This window comes from Antedon bifida, chromosome 2 (genome assembly GCF_963402885.1).
Source record: "Antedon bifida chromosome 2, ecAntBifi1.1, whole genome shotgun sequence".
In the NCBI taxonomy this organism is placed as follows: domain Eukaryota; kingdom Metazoa; phylum Echinodermata; class Crinoidea; order Comatulida; family Antedonidae; genus Antedon; species Antedon bifida.
The window spans coordinates 31,494,885-31,518,944 of NC_136227.1; the positions used below are offsets into that span (position 1 = coordinate 31,494,885).

A 24,060-nucleotide genomic window follows, 5' to 3' on the forward strand; every position below is an offset into this window, starting at 1 on the left:
AAATGTGATTAAGTATTAATAATCATACAATTCTATTAATATTAGCTTGATTGTTTCAAATATCATCAATTATTATAATTATAACGAAAAAATTGAGTTATATAATTCAGTAAATTATTGAAAAACTATTACTAATGCATTTAACTTTTATTGATGGGTGAGTTTCCAGCTAGACTCAATTTGTCAATGTTCATAATTTGTTTGACTATAATATTTCATATTTTGACATTTTGTAATTAGAAAGAAAAAAAATGTTTGAGGGTCAACAATTAATCTGTTTAAAGCCCAATAATAATAAATAGTTTTAAACATATTCCCAAATGATAATTCTAAACAATATTTTATTTGGCAATTTTTGTTTTATAATTAGAGTATAAATCCAATCCCCTTTTTCTTGTTTCATGTCATTGTCAAATTAAAAAAAAACCCATTATTTTATTATTTTATCATGGGCATACAATGATGAAATTAAAATATTAAATTATCACTTTGGTTTCATACATATAAGTAATATGATGTTTTTAGCAGCTTAGAGTGCATAGACAAACAAACGGCCTAAAAAATAAAATGTTTTTATTGGTGCTATACTTGGGCAACTTTAGGCCTCAGTATTCCTTGGAAGGGACACTGAAAAAAATACAGATGCATTTTGCCTTTGGCTAAGCATGCTTTCACATATGAGGTTTGTCAAATCACAGAGCAGCAAAAGTGTTATTGCTCCATGCTCAAAACAAATACACACAGATACATTTTTTCTTTGGCTAAGCATGCTTTCACACGTATGAGGTTTGTCAAATCATAGAGCAACACAAGTGTTGTTGCTCCATGCCCAAAACAATACAGATACATTTTTTCTTTGGTTTGCATGCTTTCACACATATGAGGTTTGTCAAATCATAGAGCAACAAAAATGTTGCTGCTCCATGCTCAAAACAAATACAGATACATTTTTTTCTTTGGCTGCATGCTTTCACACATGTGAAGTTTGTCAAATCATAGAGCAACAAAAATGTTGCTGCTCCATGCTCAAAACAAATACAGATACATTTTTTCTTTGGCTAGCATGCTTTCACACATGTGAAGTTTGTCAAATCATAGAGCAACAAAAATGTTGCTGCTCCATGCTCAAAACAAATACAGATATATTTTTTTCTTTGGCTAAGCATGCTTTCACACATGAGGTTTGTCAAATCATAGAGCAACAAAAGTGTTGTTGCTCCATTCCCAAAACAAATACACACAGATACATTTTGCCTTTGGCTAGCATGTTTTCACTCATATGAGGTTTGTCAAATCATGGGAGCAACAAAAATGTTGCTGCTCCATTCTCAAAACAAATATAGATACATTTTTTGCCTTTGGCTAGCATGTTTTCACACATATGAGGTTTGTCAAATCATAGAACAACAAAAGTGTTGTTGCTCCATGCTCAAATGACTATTAAAAGGAAGAATTTCACTATAGATCAATTTTGATTTCTAATTACTATTTGAAAAACACATTCACTCATTAACTGGCCATTAGGACATGACTAACCTAATTATTACATTAGTGATAGTTCAAGTAGAAGTTTGAATAGCACTTAAATATAGAAACTGACATTTGCTGTGAAACTAGGGAATTGCGAAAAGTCAACTGGACATAATTTATTAATTAAGATGATTATAAGAACCCTGGATTGTAACGTTGTAGGTACAGTATTAGTGGTGCAATTATGTGGGTGTACTGCTGTAGTCTGCAAGATCACTCTAGGGTATAAGTTCTTTCAAATTTGAAGCAGTCTACTCAAGCAATTGTGAAAAGTCACCTGGAAATTATTAATAATACACGTACACTATCAAACTAGTTTGACAAAAAAAAAGTGTGATTTGCCCAAATATGATAGTGATATTTCAAAATATGGTAGTGATATGACATCATCATGTCCATATATAGGCACATCACATTTTTTTTAATTTGATAGTGTAGACAGAGCTTAAGATCACACTCTATGGTATAAGTTCACTTCCAAATTTGAAGCACTCTCAACTCAAGCAATTGTGTAAAGTCAACTGGAAATAATTCATTAGTTAGACTTCATGTGTGATTATTACAGACAATAAACTAAAAAGAATATAATACTCATCGAGTTACTGTATACTAGGTCTGTCATTTGAACCAAGAGATGGTAGTATAATTGGGTCATTTGGGAGGGCAGAGGATATGTACCATAACCTGAATATAAGGATAATAATATTCTGGATTTATAAAGTGCCTAATGTTGTGAAACCTGTAAGCGCTGTACATATTATTACTCCGATCATTTTTTAATCAAACACGTATGGACACATACTCCCATTAAATGCAGCTAGTAATCAGCGCAAAGTTGTGTCTTTACCTTACCAGGTATACCCATTTATTAATTGCACCTGGGTGAAGAGAGGCAAACAACATAATTTAAGTGTCTTGCCCAAGGATACAAGCAGTGCGACAAGCATTGGATTCAAACTCCAAAAGTCCAATGAAAATTTGTTCTTATTATTATATTATTTCCTATTTCTTATATTATATTGCTTGAACCCCACAATTAAAGTGGTACCCCTTTCTCAGCACAAATTTAAAAATTAAATTAAAATATTTTATACATCATCACCTTTCGTTAATGATATTATAAAATCATTAATATTAATATTTTTTAAATCATGCATAACAATATAGTATTACTAAACATTTCAATTTTGGTACTGGTAGTATGTAAATGATTATTTACACACAAAATATCTATTTGATATTCAATTATTCAGATTAGGCTGGACTGCAATATGCAGAGCTCAACAATATAAACATGTCGGTAATACAAGGCTTTCAAAGTTGTTTTTGTTTCTAAGCTTGGAAGATTCCACCTTTGTACTTTATCAAAGCATTCATTGTTATTCACGATTCAAAGGTTTTTGAATATCTGTTGATACTTCATAAGATGTGATTTAATTCAGCTTTTTAAATGGTTTAAATCAGACATATTATCATTCAAGCTTTTACAAAACGTGTTAAAGATTTTGGAAACAGTGTTTTGTACATGTATGTACCTGTATGGTATATGAATACACGAAGTGGATTACACACCATTTTATGCTTTTTTCCTGCTATCCGGTCTCATCAAAGCAATTTTTTGTGTAGGGCTGTGCTTGAGGTTTACAAGTGACACGCGTCTGTCTGGTGTCACTATATACTACTACTACTACTACCAGTCTCGACAAAACATAGGCTTTGATTCAGTATATTGTTTGTCTGTATTAATACGACCATTACTTTGTATTGTTGAGCTTGACTTTGTGGTAGAAGTGGTAGAACTACTGTAGTGTAAGCTTAGAAAAGTAAAACATGTTCGTCTGGTATCACTATAGTACAGCCTCAACAGAGTGACAGTGTTTTATTTTTCTGTATTCTAGTATGAACATGTTTTATCTTTGTTTGGATTGTTGAATTTAACTGAACTTTAACTGTATCGACGAAAATGCTATTTTTCTACTGTATTCCAGGCTTAACTAAAGCATGTTTTTTTAACGAATATACGCTCTGTAATTGAGCTTTATAACCTTTAAAGAAGTAAAGTATTACAAGCTGTTGAAGACGGTAACAGAATTTTAACAAGTGCGTTTGTGTAATATTGTGTGTATTCGTGCAAATGAAAAGTAACTCGGTATTTGTATGCCAAAAGTGATGAACTTATTCTCTGTTTTTGCCTTAACATCCAACAACATGGATTCTTCAACGTGCATATCTATTTGTGATAGATACGATACTAAAAGCTAGTATTGGAATAGCTTCAGGGCAAAAACAATTTCTATTCTTGCCTTGTCGATTTAAACTTTAGACTTCTAATTGTATACCTGTTTAGTATTTAGATGTATAAACAAAGTTATAAATTGGAAATAAATTCACAATTTATTTTTCCTCATGTGACACTTATTAATTCCTTTCTGAGAAGAATAAATTTCATACTATTTTAACCAGCGCTGTCTGTGTATGCGTAGTGTTTAAAACAATATACCAATCTTTTTAAGACAGATAAAGAGCGATTCCTTTTTAAACAAGGATATATTTGAGAATGAAAAATCGTGAGTTTCTATAAAAACTTTTTCTAATTATAGTGCTGAGGATATTGATGGCTGTTTTTAGAGATCAGATATCTAGGCTAACTATCGCCATTTCTGGACAATATTGAATCAGTCGCAGCGGTAATTTGCCACTGAGATTAAGTAACTGTGCAAAGAACGAGATGGGCTAACTTCAATCATTTCATGTGCGTCAGGAGGTCATTACTGAACAGATTTTAGCCATGAGAATTACCGACCTCTGACCTACCAGACAGGCTACGTTTTATTGATATTGAATATTTGTATTAGTAATTGGTGATACAGATAACATAAACGATGTTTATCAATAACACGACAGAGTCATTTGATTTTAATTAGCAAAGTCTGTCTGTATTTGTACAATGCTATGAATCAACTGAACGAAGGAAAAATTCACAGTTGTGGATTTTCTACCATATATATCAGTGGAATTATACTGTAACATTGAAACATCAATATCTGGAATTACAGATGGAAGTAACCAGTTATCTTTTTTGTATTGGTTTTAAATTAAAGTTTAAATCGGATATTATGGAGTTTTTCAACCTGTGCTTATGGTTGTATTTTATTGCTTGCTTTGAATACATGCATATTAATGAGTGTATTATATGAATATGCATTAATGTCAAATGATAATGCATTATGATTGGTGTAATTTTCTAATTATTATGCTTTTATTGTTGAATATTCATTAGTATCAACTCAGTGTGGATTAGTTTATGCAAGATAAATAAACTGTCAGAAAGTTAAGTCTTATTAATTAAATGAACAAGTAATTGGACTATGGGTAACACACAACAAAGTTCGGGTAAAGATGAGGGTGATCTTTTTGATGTAACGTTTAAAGAGATCAAAGGATTCAAAGATAGTTTCTTTGAAAGCTTTGGCAAAAGTGACGACAAAAATGATACTACCACTGAAGAGACTACAAACGATATATTAAGTGGAAACAACTTTGTTCTAAGTAACTCGTTTGAAATAATTAACTCTACTGAAATTTTGGGAGCTAGTTCGACGTATGAATTCACAGAACATGAGCTTCCAAATGGGTGTTGTACGGAACAATTTTGTGATAGCGAAAGTAATAGTTTTCAAGGTTCATTGATTTATTTACCATCTACAAAAGAAAGATCTGATAATAGGTGGTTATTTAAGCAAAACTGTAATGCTGAGAATGAAACAAATAGTATTAATTCAAGTTCGGAAAGAAATGATGAATATATTGACGTAGACGGGAACGGTTCTGTGGAGAGTTTGACCTTTGACCACTATTGGGCAGGAAGCATATGTGAATGTTGTACTCAGTGTATGAATAGACATGTTGAGTGGAACTTAAAGGAGTTACAACAAGCATCTGATGCACCATGGATGTTGAACGCTCTTAGAAATGATGTTTTGCAACAATCTGATGAAGATTGTTCAGTAAGTTGATGGTTCTTGTACAAGTTGGATATTAATTTTTTCAGGTTGTACTATATCGCGTGTTGCAGTCTTTTTAGGCTACCAGAATCAGTTCAATTTTTCCATGCTTTCTATTCATTCATTCATTCATTCATCTTTTATTTCGGAAAAAAAAATTCTCCATAGCTCAATAACAAATTAGCGTACATTATTATAACAAAAATATATATATATAGATATATAAAAAAAAAAATTTTATTTGGTTATTTTGCTCTGTTTATGTTATACTCCCTTATAATTTTTTTTCAGAAAAAGACTGGGTTTTTTTTCCCAATTGTCTCATTCATAAATTCTATATACAAATATTAAATATTGATATTAAATGATAATTCTTTTTGGCACAATTTTTAACGTACCAACCAGTGATAGGCTTGGCAAGATACTGTATATATGTCCATCATTATGTACACTGTTAATTCATTTAATTATTTTATTTTATTAATCATTTGGACTAAATTCAATGTATGTATCATCATCCTTTGTAGGAAAATCCACTATTTCAGTCTTTGGCTATGCTGAATCCCAAACTTATATACGAGTTTGATGTTGGAGTCCGACTGGGGCTATGTTAAAGAGCAATGAGTGTGGTTATACTCAAAGAACTTATAACACAAGAATCTCCAATTTCGAAAGGCATTGTGGGATAGAATAGAGCTAATGGGTGGCGCCATTGTGAGCCATGGAGAAGCGCGCCAAATTAGAAAGTCAAAATCAGAGGGGGTCTGCTAATACTATAGGGGGGATAGAGTAATTGACTGAGCCCTCTATAGGAATTAATAGTTTTGACTTCCTAGTTTGGAGGGGGCACTGCTCCATGCTGTGAAATGGCGTCGCCCAGTTTGACCTTTTACCCCTGTACTTCCGAAACAGTGTTTTGAATGCAAATTGAAGAACAGGAGATTCTTGTGTTATAAGTTCTTTGTTATACTCGAATCAGACTTGGCTTGTGATAGTATTACGTCCTTCAGTTTTGTATTTTTTTTTTTTTTTTTCATTTTTTTGGACTCATTTCAAAATAGTGTGTAATTTTTAACTGATAAAATTAATATAATATAGTGTCCTTCAAAGAAAGTTATTTGGAATTGTGAGTAATACTAATAGGATTCTAATGACGAACATTTTCCTTTTTATTTTTAATTAACCAATAAAGGAAAATCAGATTTAATTAAATTTGTGGTCAAACTTTGTTATAATAGTTAAAAACATATTTCTTTTTTTTTAAATTTTAAATGATAAAAACTCATTTTGTTTGGACTTGATTATCATTATTTCTTATTTCTTGTGAGTAGTGTAGTTACTATACTACTTGGTCTCAACTTGGGAAATGAAATATCAGACGATTTTAAAAATCGAGTTGCCGAACCATAAAGGATGCTATAATTTCTTTAAATACATCCAAACATAGAGGGCACTATTTAAAAAGAAATGTCGAGTATCAACATAGTAGACCATAAGTATGCCAGGCACTTCCCAAGTGTGGCATATGCTGATATGCATTCTGAAAAATCCAATATGTTTAGTTAAAAGAGTATAATCCGAGTTTAGGAGATCACTAAAAATGTTTGGAAACTTGGGACTTTGGGTTAAAAATATATTTGTTTGTGATCTGTGGTTGACCTGTAAACGGGAAATGAAGCTATGCTTTTTAACTAACATTGATTCATTGATTAATGTATATTCTCATAAAAGAACTATTATGAAATTCAAGTTACCTAATCTGTACTCTACCCATCTATCGATTTATGCATTATATTATAAATTATATTTGAATGTTTTTTTATATATTAAACTATAATTAATATCTGGACTACATTAGCCTTGCTTACAACAGGAAACCAGAATTAATATTAATATCAAACTGATTTATTGTTCTTGCAGCGAAATGACAACTCAAAAGCTAGCTCATATGACCTTGATCATTACAAGCGTGTTTTTGCGAGGCAGCGAGCCAAAGACATAGCAGATCATGCCCAGAAACTTCTCGTTAAGGATAAAGAAATATCTGATCTCCGTCAGGTGGTCGACAAACTGCAGAACTTTACCAGGGAACCAGACCCAAATGTTCGAGTAAGTCACTGTCATATTAATTTATTATAATTATTATTAATATTTATGATTATACCATTTTCTTGTGTATGCTTTTGAGTGTTGTGGTACCGCAAAGTTCCAAGGCTCTCCTCGCCCATAATTCTGGTTTTAAATTGGAGGTCCATTGTACATATCTGACTCAAGTTCCAGATTGTGAAGAGGTCACCTATTTTGTTTTTTTAACTAGCCACATTGTTTTTTTTTTCATACTATATTTCCTTTATCTAAATAAAGCTATTTTGTATATACATATTCACAATGTATATTATTTGTTTGTATTTATGACACAAGAGTTGACTTTTTTTCAGTATGGAGCAATTATCATTAAAGTTTAGCCAAAGTCAGTCTGTACATGCAATACAATGCAAATTGAATGAGCTAAAATGTGATATTTCAGACAGGTTCAACTGCATGCTCACGATCTGTGTAATATTGCTGACGTTTTTGTATTATTCTCTACTTCCAACAGAACAGCAAGATGTACTCGGAAAAGGCAGAGTTGGAACGAATAATATGCCAACATGCGAAGGAACAACTCCGGTTGCAAAGGTGTCTAGCTATCAATTCCGCAGTAAGTATTTGGAAATAAGTTATTGATTGGTATTGATTATAGACATTAGAGTAATCAATCAGATTGGGATTATTTATTACCATACTGTTTAGTTCTATTTCAGCTTGTGCCAATATAATGAATATTCAATAATCAATTAATCATTAACTAGTCGGTCACAATTAGCTGTTAAAGAGTTATTTTATAATTTATGCTTTTTTGTGACGCATTTTCTATTTTTCCTTTATGACAAAGTGATTATTCATTATTCATAATTAAATCAAAATTAAATTAGTCAATATTTAAGTAAGTAATTGACTATACTAATTAAAGCTAGCTTTTTTTTAAAGATCTACTTCTTTACTTTATAGTGGCACATTTTTTATTTTGAGTTATGGATAGTTTAGCCACAAACCTACGATATAGCCTAATAGGAAATGGTTGATGACCAACTTATAAAAAATGTTGGTAATTAATCAAAATATAAAATTCTATAACTCACTTTGTTAAATTTAAAATTGTATTGAATTTATTTTACTGAAAGAATACTGCAGTAATACACACTAGACAGTCCAGCCACAAAACATGAAATAATTACAAATTTATTTCTTATTATTATTTATTGTCAACATACAAATCAACAACAAGAAACATTACAAAGTAAATTGGTAGGACACAAAAAGGAACTGAATCTAAAAAAAGAGCCTTTGTTCCCCTCTTGCCCTTTAGCACAAAAAATATAATACTTCAATGTAACTTCTAAAAAGATCAACTTCTGACTTGCATCTTAATATAATATAATATATAATATAATACGTGAAGCAACAATATACATATAAAACTAATATTTAATGATTATGCTATTTTATTAATTATAAATATAATTTAAAATGAAATATAACCATAATGCCTCCAAAGTAAAAATATTGCACTCTAAAATATAACAAGTAAAATCGTTGTCACCAAAAAATCTACGAAACACAGATTAAACTACAAACATACTTTAATCAATACTAATTTTTAGTAAATTTTAAGTTTTTTTAAACTAATTATCATATAATTATATATATATTATTATATAATAATCAAAACGGATGAGTTGTAAATTGTAGAGGTCTATCAACAAAAGCAGTAATGAAATATGTTTATAAATATGTGACATGGATTCCTATTGTCGTCAAATATATTATTTTCCATTTTTCCATAACTTGAAAATTTATGAAAAAATTGTTTGATTTGCAATATGTTGCTAATGACAAAATGATGATGACATTTTAAGTACCAAATTATGTTGTCACTTTTCATTGTGACTATGCTGATAACCTGTCTACTGCCCTCTATCTTTTCTAAATAGTTGAGTGAGATAGAAGTTCATATCATCAGATGTGAACATGTTCATAACTAATGTGTTATATCATGTTATATCACTACTAAATAACATGTGGGGTAGCAGAAATAAATGGGTTGTTGTAGAGCTGGGTAGAGGAAATTCGGGAATAGGCTAGGCTAGCAGTTTGATATAGCCGAAAAAAAAAAAAAACTATTGTTTCAAATTAAGTAATTAAATTTCAGTATACCACTGGGCGGTTTAGAATTTATTCTGCACCTGTGATGTTCATATATATATAATTTATAAAATATGGTCTATATCAATTCTATTTAAAAAGTGATTGTTTAAAATTTAGTGATTCGATCATATAAGATACAAGAAATGTATTGGTCTTCATAAAAAAAGAAAATAGTCCATTTATTTTTGTATGTGTATTTATAATGTATTTAAGTATAAAATAATAATAGTAAGAAGAAAAAAAGACAATACTAAATTATTTAAAATGCTAAAAAAAATTCACATTCTTCTGACACCAAGGATGAAAATATTTAGAGTTTGAGACTGTGTAAGGGTTGTAATTGTATATTGCGTCCTTAATATTCTTCCTCTAATATTACAGTACTCTCTGATTTCCGCTCTGTATCAGGCTTTCTCTTTCCTTTCTTCCGTGCAAATCCTTCCTCAACATCTGACATTATACCAAAATGAAATGATTATTCAGAAAATAAATATGCAAATGAACACCTCATGATTTACACAGATGGTGGATCACACAATAGAAAATTATAATAATAAAATCTGATGGTTTAACTTGTTCTATTGACTTTGACTTGTACTATTCCTACAGTTATTTCCAACCCTTTCATTGAATAATATGGAGCGGTATTGTGTTTTGTGTATAATTAGCGCTGAAGATTGGAACAGTTCATAGCGATATACTTTTGCTTATTATATATTATTTGACACAATTTTTTGATATAATCATGGAAATATGGAAAAACTGAATGGCATTTTGAGCTGGTGGAGAAATCGTAAGAAGGTAAAGGATATTACATGTTATTATGAAAGACTTTGTTGTGATACATGGATACTGCATCTTTTGTGATGTTACCAGGGCATGGGTGTATACTGCCACCTATTGTATACCTGTATTGCTCCTCCTTCTAAACTTCTGCAGTGTATGGGCTTGGATGTTTCACTTTATTCAATTTAATTTATTTTGGAATGATCTCTAGTTTATAGATAGTAACATTATGTATAAATTAACAAAACTAAACTTGACTGACTCAATACAATAGGACATGCTCTCATCTCAGGATTGTATTTCAACTAGAGAGTATCTTTGACTTTTTTAAGACATTGTTTTGCTGCTGCATCTACACTATCAAACTAGTTTGACAACAAAAATGTGATGTGCCCAAATATGGTAGTGATATGCCCAAATATGGTAGTGATATGACATCATCATGTCCATATATGGGCACATCACATTTTTTTTTCACATAAAGTTTGATAGTGTAGACAAGGCTTTATAAGGATGGAAGTGTCCTTTGCCAAACTCAATTTCTCACCTCGTTTATACTGGCTAATTATTGGCTAAAAATAATATTATTTCTCAATTAATATCAATCAATCAATCAATCAATAATAAATTTATTTCTCAAATATAAACAAAATACAGTTAACATTTCTAAAATAATAGATAATAAATGAGAAAAGGGGTACCCCACTGGAAGCTTAAGCTTTAAAATGTGGGGTCCAGGCAACATATTTAAGTAAGGTAAGATAAGAAACATGTTAAAAAAAATGATATTGATGGTTAATATCTTTTAAAAAATTGTTTATCAAAGATTATTTAGAAAGATTATTAGTTTATAGAAAGTAAAATATTATGTTATTATTTTAATAATTAAATGTCATATTAATCTGTGTCTAAGAATGACCCAAGGACGTAGGGTTTGTTTTTGTAATTGTCAACACAAGTAATTTTTTCAATATTCATTAAAGATCACACCAGGCTTTATAATTATAATCACACATTGAATTATATATAACTAGTCATTATGTAACCGCAATGCTAAACCACTCACAAAGCTGAAACTGTGTATTGTTCACCGCATTTGTAGTACTTGTTCTAATGAACTGTAATTGTTGTTCGTAAATTAGTTGATTGCAGTTCGCCTACAGACTTCATAATTATATTCGAGTTCAGTGCTTATTTCCTTAAACGTGTTGTACGGGAAATTAATACTTTACACCGTTTTTCTATTTACATTTCCTTTCATTGTTCGTTTCCTCACTCGACTGCTGCTAGCTGCAGACTATTTCAGATTTTGCGGGTGATTTTTTTTTTGCTGTATTCATAGCAAAATCAATATTACAGGTTGTACAAAAGATGTTTACAGTCAAAGATGAAGGGACCAGCTGGCTGCGGATTTCAAAAATTCCTTGAAGCGAATTTTCAGCGACATTAATGTATAATGTTCAATATAGTTTCCTTTTAAAATAACATTTAAAAAAAAAGCATAATGATTTTGTGAAGTTTGTTTTCTTCCTCTTTCTAAGGTTACCAACATTCTATCTCTTCTGTACAATCTTTACACCGCCTCTCTTTCTTCAAATCTTGTTTTTGTTGTCCACTTTTCTAGTCAAATTTGAAATTTCACCTCTTTAGTTCAACTAAAGAGGTGATTCTGTAATCATTCATTCATTCATCTTTTTATTTCGGAATAACATGATTATATAATACATCCATAGCAAAAAAAAAAGAAGCTTATAAATGTAGCAGACATAGCATTTACAGTATATTGCACATAATATAAGCCATTTAAGTAAAAAAAATACAGAAGAAGGGCTTGGCCTTATTAAAAACATGTATTTCCCATCATTCATTTAAATTGTCCCCATAATAGGGTATTTCATGAGTAGGGTGTCCCTTTAATAAGGTTGACCCTTAAATAAGGGTGTCCCAAATAAGAGGTTCTACTATAAGTAAATAATAAAAGTAATAAATTTACAGTAAAATGTATGCGTTTTATGAGATAGAGTAAAACATTTAATAATGATAATAATAATAATGTTCACTTTACTATAGCGCAAAATGCAGGACGCCTCTAAGCGCTGAACAATCAACAGAAAAAAGAAGAGCAAAAACTAAAGAAAATGCAAATTTAGGGTTAATGCTATTGTAATATTATTAAATGTTATTTAAATTGATATGGCATATGTGTATATAAATCAGGGGATTTCCCAATTGTCTCATTTAATTTTTAACTTTCACATATTTTATCTAATTAAACTGCATCCGCTATAATCATCAATCGTACCCTAAATTTTAATTGCATTCCCCTTACTGTTCATAGTTAGTTGCCACGCTCGTCAGTCTTTTAATTTCAAAATCGAGATTCTTTAATTAAGTACTAAGCCTGTTATTGATTGGTCGGTTCACTCGTTGTTTGTAAAGCATTGATTGAAGTACATGGCAATTTAACAGGTGTTTTGACAAAATGTTGTATTTATGCTTTGTGTTGTGAACGAATTCATAGATTTTTAAATGCGTAGAAATCATTTGTTTGATAGAGTACCATGAACTATTTTGTGCTGTTAATCCATCTGGAGGGATGAATTTAATGCTATAAACAAGAGTTATGATTGGTGTGAACAGGTCATAGAGGTTAAAGAGTCTTCTTAAGCCATGTTCGCACTGCGAAAATGTACTTTTGACCATTGTTTGCACTTGGATTTATTTTAGCATTGGCCTATAGCGTTTTTGCAATGTGCTGTATTTTTCTTTGTAGTTTTATTAAATTGTGCAAAGCAAAATGAATTTCCATTTTAAATGGACCAATAAAATTTCTTGAATTATTCATGTGGTTAGTTTTATCATGTTACACTGGCATACAATATGCATGTGTAAACTGATGCGTGGTCACCAACCCCACTCGGCACATTTCCATTCATACATCAGCTATATATGTTGGTACATCTTTTTAAAATAAGTCTAGAGTATTTTTCCATGCAAATCAAGGGTTATTATTTAGAAGACTAATTTGTAAAAAAAATATTTAAAAACAGAAAAAAAAATATATCTTAAAAAAAATATATCTATAAATATTTTCCAAACATAATTTTTACTGCAGTTTCTGTATTGCTAAATTGTTTGAAATAACTTCTAATTAAATATTAATACTAAATTTGTAATAACTTGGAACATTATTCATTTTTGTAATTTCTACTACTATGTAAAGAATGTGGAATCAGACATTTCTGAAACTATGTCATTTTTCTACTAAAATTTATTGAACTAACAGCATTGAATGTCACAAATATTTTATGTATAAACTCCTATTTCAAAGAAATAAAAAATTGCTCTCTCTTTACGATTTCTATAATTTTTAGAATCAATGTTTCCAAGAGATGATGATCATGTTTCCATCTAATGAAGGATTCATTCCAAGTAAAGATGAATATAGCATACTGTATATTTAATTTAATTCTATTTTAGAGACCAAAACATTTGAAATCCATCGCTTTACCATATAACCCAATATACAGTAATTCCAACCACTAAGTTTGAGACATATGACTTTGATATAAAGTCAATTTTTTATGTAATTCAAGTATAATCCCACCATCTAATTTAGGATAATTTAAATACAAGACTTTGGTAAATCCATTCTTAATGCAATCCAAGTATAACCCCACTATTAAATTGGTGCTGATTTCGTATATCATGAGCTTATCACACACAACTATACTTCATGTATTTTTACTCCAAAACATGTTACTCAAAATGTTAGATAGAATTATCACTTATCAATTCTAAAGTTTTGTCTACACTATCAAATATAGTAGTGATATGATTTCATCGTTTCCATATACTGTATGGGCACATGACATTTTCTTTAGTTTCAAAGTTGGTAATAATTATGATTGACGTCATGTGGAGGCAGTATTTTGGTATAAAAAAACGTGGAACACTTATAGTAGAATTCTCCGTAGATTATTGTTGCACTGTCATAAATGGTTTTTATTGTTTTGTTTCTTTTAGCACGATCCTAGCAGTAACACCATTGGCTATCAAGCACTTGAGGAGACCAACAAAGCGTTACGTAAGGAGCTAAACGGGCTTGAGCAATCAAACGTACAAACACAGCTATTGGTAAGTACAATATTTTGTTTTATATTAATAAAACTAGTCGTTCATAGCTCATTAATTATTGAATTATTAAATAATGAGGCAAGAAATTCACATTAATTTTGCACTTTTTGTATTGATCTACATCTAACGGATTGATTTAACAGACATTTATTTTTATCTTTATTTCAAACACATATTCCATTATCAACAAGGTGCCCCCTGAATAAGGGTTGCCTGTAGTGTTAAATTATATTGCCCCTCATTTTACTAGAGTCATTTCACTGGAGAGTTTCCTAGGGGGTGTTCCAAAGGAGGGTTTCTACTGTACTAAATCTATATCTACCTGATTTCATGTAATGATATTTTGCACTATAAAAGGGCTTATTTCCATATATGGTAATATGCAAAGTATTTACAGATAATAAACACTACAAAAGCACTATGTAACATCACAATATAGTTAATTTAACTCATCATTCAGTAACTTAATGTATTCTACCACCTAAGTAATTGGTAATTATTCCATGGTGTCATATCAATTTATTTGTTATCAAGCAACGAACCTACTTTCGATAATTTCATTTGATTTCTTTCTAAGCATCAGCATTCATGTGTGAACACAAATTATGATAAGTGGTTATAGAAACTTTCAATGTGAAAGGGACTTTATTTTTTAGAATCTTGTGTGATATGGCAGTATAACTTTAATTAAAATTTAATTACAGCAGTGATGATTTGTAGGTTGCAATAGGGATATTAAAACATAAATCAATATTACGGTGCTTGAATCAGTATTGTAATTCTATGGTGTTTTCTGAAATACAGCTAGGACTAAAGAGTGCTGATGATTTAGGGTGTCTTTTATAAGTTTTGATAACACCATATTACTATTGAAATGACAATTTAAACACATACAGTATATACAGATCTTTGTGAGGAATAACACTATGATGACATGTGTGGTGACTATTCAAAATCCGAAAATTTAATTCTTCAATTCTCTACCATTTCCTAAGGTTTGGCACATTCTGTGACAATTCAAAAAGTGATGTAAATGCATATTTTTAGATGGATTGTTTTTGTAAAGTTCTTAAACTGTTAAATATACTAAATTTTATAGTCCATACATTGAATCTTCATTTGATTCTGAACAAAAACCGGGAATCTTAAAATAGAAAGATGAAATTAATCGTGACCAAGCAATGCTCAATTCAAGCACATTTTCATGTTTTTCTCATTGCTGCATCGCTTATTTTCCATTCTTCTCCTATGTCATAATTACCACATAACTCGCATGGACACTCGTTTTCTTCTACTCCACAGCTTGTTTTGTCACGTTTTATCTCATACGTGTTTAAAGCACAATCTTATTATCTTATTATCACACATAAATCAATAATTTGTCACAGGCGATTTCTTCTGGTTTGTATTCTTATCATGTTGTTGTCTGGAACAGTTGGGTTCAACATCTTAGTATCGCAGGTTTATATCCTATAATATTTATCTTTGTATTAGATGGTAATTGTGTAGAGTTACAGTTGATTGATATAAAAATGATTGAGTTTAAACTCTAGGCCACTTACAATGCAAGTCTGTTGTGAAGGGGGTGGGAGAGGAAGATGTTCAAACAAATTAGTGTTTTATAGTGTTGAGGTTTGATGGTAATAGGCTTAGCCTAGCTCATACCGATTATTACCCCTCTTGTAGAAAAGTTGGCCTATTGTTATATCTCTAAACTGGTTTACAAAATGTAGTTTTATGATTAAATAGGCCTAGCTCATGCCGATTTTTACCCCTCTTGTAGAAAAATTGGCCTAGTGTTATCTCTAAGTGTAAACTGGTTACAAAATGTAGTTTTATGATGATTTTTCATTAACAGTCTGGATGGATGTCTGGCGTTAACATCTCATGATTGTTTTTTAATGTCTACTGTCTTTATATAAAATAGTATTAACGGTTGGCATAGTTCTCTTGACGTAACTTGGGAAATGTATTATTAATAAAATAAGTTACCATCCAACATTAGAAATTAGATTATGGAAAAGTAAACTACCGTAGTGTTTTTCCATAAAGATAAATACTGTATATATCTTGAAATCAATCATCTGTGTTAATTTTAGCTCAAATGAAAGGAATTTATTTATGTTCATGCACAATTTAAATTATATAGCTATAAGTATAATAATGATGAAGAAGAAATGAAGATCTATAAACTATAAAACATGAAAATCTAATAACCGTTCCAAAAAAAATAATAAATCGATTCATTATGTTTACGTGATTAACATTAGAAAGTAATTAAGTTATCTATTAAACCAATTTAATCCTTTCTCTTAAAAACTGAACTTTAATGCTGCGACTTGCGAACGTCCAGTCATTAGCCATGTTGAGATTATCATATTTTAATCCTCGGAAAGTCCGAGCGTGAGCGATGACCTGAATAAAGTCCTCATAAATGCTGAAAGCAGTCCCTTGCGATGGGAGAATTACCGGGAGTGGGTTGATGATTAAAATTACAACAGATTCAAGTGTTTAACCAAAAATAAAAGATTTATTCAGTCAAATATTTCTGAAAATAGTAGATAATAATAAATAAATGTATGTATCTGAACATTGACATTGTTTGCCAGATGAAATAGTGTTTAAAAAAAAATACTTATAGTAGTAAGATATTTCCTTTAAATACTAATTATTTCACTTAAGTCAATACATATTTAAAAAACTCACTTAGTATTTATTGTAGAATGTTAACATTTTAAGGGTGTATCCGTAGTCTGAATGGTGAATATGGCCACTGGATCGCATTCAGTACTCCTCAACATACTATACAATTTTGTTTAGGCCATTGAAAAGATTCAAGATTCAATTTTATTTTTCCAATTAAAATGGAAATAATATGAGTACATTTTCAAAATGTTAAAATGTATATTAATAAAATTATTACTATAAACAATATTTATATTATTTAAAACAATAAATATATTAAAAACAGACATGAATACTACAGGGATACAACATTTTAAAAGCAACATAAGAACATAAAAAATATGATAAACATTACTACATAATACAGGTTCCAATAATTAGTGCCTGGCCACTGCAATGTGTTTCTTTTTTTTTTCATTTTTTTTTCAGCCCATTGAAAAATGCCTGGCCAAAATGTGGCTTAAAAATTTGTTACAATGACCTGTCAAATCGCTAATGATGCTTTCAGCAGTATCACTCTCTCCTAATTACCCATTTAAATCAAAAGAAAGATAAGGTGAATATATTGATGCAAATTAGACGTATTTATCAATTCAGTATTAAGCATACAAATGAGATATAGATTATTACATTATGGAACTTACTGAAGGATATCACCTGCAGCGAATTGGATATTGTCAGGGAAGCTATGATGGCAATCGATGCCAAAGCTTGTTACAATTGGCTTAATTAACCCTCCTCTCCTGATGCTGCTGAAACCATAGATTGTATTTATAGTATTTACCCAAATCAATAACAGTCCTCAAGTAAACAGCAGAAATCAAGTTTCATGAGAGGTAATCTACGCTAATTTCGCCCATTCCTAATAATCCAGAGTCCTAATAATCCAAACTTGGCCACAATACTGTGCCTATGATTACCACACTGGGAGATGATTCATTACTATTTAATATCCATTTGTAAAGTTTGTGTTGGGGTCCTAATAATCAAAACTTGGCCACAATATTGTGTATATGATTACCACACTAGGAGATGATTCATTACTATTTAATATCCATTTGTAAAGTTTGTGTTGGGGTCCTAATAATCCAAACTTGGCCACAATACTGTGCCTATGATTACCACACTAGGAGATGATTCATTACTATTTAATATCCATTTGTAAAGTTTGTGTAGGGTCCTAATAATCCAAACTTGGCCACAATATTGTGTATATGATTACCACACTAGGAGATGATTCATTAATATTTCATATCCATTTGTAAAGTTTGTGTTGGGGTCCTAATAATCCAAACTTGGCCACAATACTGTGCCTATGATTACCACACTGGGAGATGATTCATTAATATTTCAAGACAGGATTAACTAGTAGGATCTCTAGTAAGCACCAGCAGTATAGTTAACAATATGGCACAGACAAGTCTCGACCCAAAGTCTTCACATCCCTTTCCATTACCTGTGCCATAATTTCCTCAAACAAACATAAAACAAAATGTGAAGTTTATTTAAAGATCTATCCATCCTGAAGTAGTCGCTTCCTTAAAGTTGTTTACTATGCAAAAACCAGATTTAATTAAAAACACTAACTGGTTTTCGTTTAGTATTGAATTTGCTCTTCATAGTATTGGCATCGGTATTAATTGAATGTATATTCAATTCAAACACTCAACAAATTCTTGGTTTACTTGATACAACTATTGGCTCTTGTTACACAGTACAACAAAAATTGTTGGTCAAACTTTTTGAGAAACATATCATATCTACATATCACTTAAGCTCTGTCTATACTATCAAACTTTATGTGCCAAAAAAATAAAATGTGATTTGCCCATATATGATGATGTCATGTCACTACCCTATTTGGGAATATCAATATTATATATGGGCACATCACACTTTTTTTGTCAAACCAGTTTGATAGTGTAGACAGAGCTTTAAGCTCAAACTAGTTTGTCAAGTGTCATGAGCCCAAATATGGTAGTGATATGCCCAAATATGGTAGTGATATGACATCATCATGTCCATATTTGGGCACATTACACCTTTTTGTCACAAAGTTTGATAGTGTAGACAGAGCTTTTGGTATCCTTTATTGGTTTGTCTTACTATACTCTGCTTGACTAAGAATTTTAGAGAGCGTCCACTGGATCCAGGATATTGTGCAATCTATACTTTAACTATATAACAGGCACAGATTGGAATACATCAAATATGTGTGGAATATCCTTTTAATCTGATAATCAGATGGTTAATATTTCATTCACTAATCACACTTAAACCATTTGGATGTATTTTGTTGTCAAGATAAATGTTGCTTACTTCATCTGACCAATTAGAATTAAGTGCAACCATATCAGAACCATAGTCTAAATAAATAAAATGTTTACAGCATGCACTGATTATTTTAACAAAGGTGCTCATATACTATTTCATAATTAATAAGAAAGTTTGAATTTAGATCAATTTAATCAAGTGTTCTGTGAATTCAATAACAAAAAAATGCCTAGAAATATATAGATTTCCTCCATGCTATGCTATGCAAACTCATGGACTTAAAATAGGAGACATTTGAGATATAGATCTGACATTTTAAATCCATGCTTATTTATAGTATCACCCATTTTTTGTTTTAATGTAATATTTTTTATTTTAAATTTCATTAAACATTTATAAATTTATTTATGTCAAAATACATTATCATAAGATATAAGCTTAAGTTCTTTAGTTTTATTAAGTTTTACTGTTTTTTATGCAGGGTATTATCTAGCATGTGCCGCTAATACGATATTAGCTTAACTTCAGTAACGTGTTTACTCTCCTTTTTTGGACACACCATTAGCAGCTATTGTCTAACGTGTGCCGCTGCATAGCATTATCCAATAAATATTAGTAAAGACACCACACTATATTTCATTGCATTATTGTTATCAGCATATAGTCCAGCTACGAGCCTGTTTGAACCTTACAATAGGCTCCATAATCATAACATCATAACATTATCATTAGCAAATAATGCATCTTATAATTTGTTTTGTCACCTTTATAATGAGGAAAGTTGATTGCGTTGATTTTATTTTCTAATTTTGTTTGTACTTTAAATGTTTATGACATTTTTGTTATAAATGTCCATTTGTTTAAATAATTTGAAACTTTTTATTTTTATGCAACATAAAAGTGACTGCTCCACATGAAACCTAAATTAACAGTGTACCAATATAAAGGTTTATTAAACTACTCTATTTTTATACTGTATTAACCACATTGGAGGTGATTCAGGCAATGGAATCACCCCAATATCCAATTTCGTATTCAAAAGATGAGGAAGATGGTTTAGCTCATTCCTTTTTCTTTTTTGCAATACTGGTTAACACTGATTTGACATGTCTAATCTTGGCATTGAAAAGATGGGGGAGATGGTTTAGCTCATTCCTTTTTCTTTTTGCAATATTCGTTATCACTGATTGGACATGTCTAATTTTGACATGTCTAATTTCGTCATGTCTAATTTCGTATTCAAAGGATGGGGGATTATGGATTTGTTCCTTCCTTTTCTTTTTGCAATATTGGTTAGCACTAATTTGACATGTCTGATTTCGTATGCAAAGGATGGGGGAGATGGATTAGTTCATTCCTTTTCTTTTTGCATTATTGGTTGGCACACATTTAACTTTCTAATCTTATCATTAAATCTCTAAACATGTTAAGTATGTCCAAAGTACTTTAAAACTTACTTAACATTTGTAAGCCATAGTTTGCGTCTTTACAATCAACTACCAAGAATGCTACTAATTTATAAGTTCAATTCCTTTATTTCGTCTCTTGATCTGAACAGTGGAAATGTTTCTTCACTTTGCAGTTTTGTGTCTTTTATTTGTCTTTATTTTTTGGATATTTAAAGAAAAATCAAATTCACTTAACGTAAGTATGGTAGAAATTGATTGATTTATTCGGCATAGCAGTCGAGAAAAGAGGGAGTATAGTCTTCTAAAAGTCAGATATGATATTGTTTGAACATTTCAATTCCATACCGGACTTTCACTACTAGATCAGACCTCTAAATTTTGCGCCGTATTCGAGATTCAATGTTATTTTCAAGAGGGGCTTATAGGCATGCCTCGACTCGGGATCCAGCAAATGCTGAGATCCTTAAACAAGTAAACAAGTAGACTTTCATTAGTACCTAGGCTCTGGAACAATCTGCTTTTAAACATTAGAAGCTTGTTATCATTGGACAGTTTTAAGTCAATTCTAAAAACACTTGACAATGCCATGGACAATGATAGTTGGATAGGCTTTTTAAAATGGAATGATTGATTGACTATTGACTATTTATGATTTTTTTTTATAGGAAGATGAGGTTACCCAACAAAAAATAGAATGTGAAACTTTACAAAAGCAGTTTGAAGTAGAACACCAGCGTTCACAAGTGCTTGTAAGTAAATTATTATTTTTTAAACATATATTTTTTTTTTATCAAGTATGGGATTTTGAGGCTCCAACATTCTACATTGTCATATTATTAACACTACGGCCAACCCCTATTCAGTAGAAACCCGTATTATGGGGACAATTTTGTTGGGTCCCAAAGATATCCCCTCAATAGGGATTCTACTATTACATATTAGAGACATCAATAATACAGATACATATTCCTTTTATTATCCAATATAATGGAAATTACAGTGCTCATATCTTGGCTTGCCTAAAATAAATATAAGGGGAAAAAAGAACTATCTAACAAATCTTTTGTTATGTCGTATCCCAGCTGGGTAGAACGGTCCGTCTGCGCGTTCACCCTATCAAAATACACCACAAACTCATTTGATAGACGCTTGCAGGTACAATTGTTTTCCTACAAATAAACATCCCAAATGACTAAACCAACTAATGTAAGTTTAGTCATACTCAACATTATTTAATCATTAATGTTCTACTCCAGATACATTGAATTATATTGGCTACCCTGGGATCTATATATAAACTGTCATTATCGCGCAATAACGGCTTTGACATTAATTATATGTGACTTATTATCAATATAAAGTTAAAGAGAATTGATGTTTATTTTGTATTTTTTATAATTTATAATTAGTACTGCCTATTCCTGCATAATTACTACTTATCTAAACATTGACATGACTTTTATGCTGTTTTGTCTTTTATTTTCTCAAGAAATTAATTAAACCAATTAGTCATGCAACACTTAAAATTACATATTCGCATACATGTAAATTATAGCTCCATTTTCTTGGAAGGTGGTAGAGATGCGAACTTGATGGAGATTTTAAACTCTGTCTACACTATCAAACTTTGTGACAAAACAATATATGGACATGATGATGTCATATCACTACCATATTTAAGCATATCACAAGATATCCAACATTCAAAATGTATTGTAAAGCTCTGTCTACACTATCAAAACTTGATGTGACAAAAAATGTGATGTGCCCATATATGAACACAATGATGTCATATCACTACAATATTTGGGCATATTGCTACCATTTGAGCATATCACTACCATATTTGAGCATATCACATTTTTTTTTCAAACTAGTTTGATAACTTTAGATAGAGCTTTACCAATAACCTCTGTATTGACTGGCATAGTCAATGCAGTTTCCATTCTTCTGTGGCCCAGTCCCCCCTCTACCCTCCCTATTCCCCTTAATTTTCACTCTATTATTTTAGCCTCCTGCTACTCGTCATGCATTTCAATTATTCATTAAATTTGCAAAAATGATCATGTTGTAAATTATTAATAAGTAACTTCATCCTTAGTGGCTCATGAAGAAAACTTATCAATTAATAAGATTCTTATCCTTATATTAATTATTGAACGATCATGGCTGACTTGTGCTGTAAATTTAAATATAAATAGTTTATGATAAACATTCCCATTAGAGATCATGTTATCAAATTGTTCTACTGCAGTAACTGGAGTACTACATTTATTATGATATACATATGATTTAGTTTTTCAATGTAGAAGTTTATGAGGCAGTCAATACAATCAAATGTGTATCATATTACTTTAATAAAAATCTTGTTAAATTATTGTATAAACTGGTTACTAATACATTCAGTAGTTATTAGTATACATTTTGAATATTATAAGAGTTGATATTTTCAATTTATTAATAGCTATTTACATATTAAACCGTCTTGATATTAAAACTAATAAATTTTCTGTATGTTAAATAAATATGTATAGACGCACATGAAACTGCATTATTGATTTACGTAATTTCCACTAGAGAGATACCCTGGCAGTTGGATAATTGATGAACGCAAGCCAGGGTACAGACATAATGAACTGCTTGGGGTTTTTTTTATCATACGAATAATTACCAGTACACGACAATAGTGAATATAAATCGTCGTAATTTAGCTGACCAGGTCAAAACCACTAGGTGAAGTATTGAAGTGAAGTAGGGATCAGAACGTACATAAAAACACACTCGGCTCAGTGGAACCGGCTGCGTGCATTTCTGTGAGATCAACGTGTGTGTTAACGAGATTGCAAATGATACATTGTGCAAAGCAGTGAAGCAAGGCAATCAACTCAGCGTTGTTGATATCGTTAGCAGGAAATCTTAGCTACCTTAAATGTGTTTTAGCATCTGTATTGTCAACAGGCTTTAGCTTGTCTTAACCATCTGTGTTA

The 24,060-nt window shown here is 30.7% G+C and overlaps 1 protein-coding gene across 7 annotated transcripts in view; it reads left to right on the plus strand.

Moving 5' to 3' along the window:
- Window positions 1-24,060, plus strand: part of LOC144834590 (peripheral-type benzodiazepine receptor-associated protein 1-like) — a 114,786-nt gene that overhangs the window by 36,158 nt on the left and 54,568 nt on the right. For all 7 annotated transcript variants that reach the window (XM_078689446.1, XM_078689448.1, XM_078689447.1 and 4 more), the window contains exons 5-8: window positions 7,455-7,643; window positions 8,134-8,235; window positions 14,595-14,705; window positions 21,739-21,822. In XM_078689446.1, coding sequence (XP_078545572.1) covers window positions 7,455-7,643; window positions 8,134-8,235; window positions 14,595-14,705; window positions 21,739-21,822 — 486 coding nt within the window. The remainder of the gene's footprint in view (window positions 1-7,454; window positions 7,644-8,133; window positions 8,236-14,594; window positions 14,706-21,738; window positions 21,823-24,060) is intronic.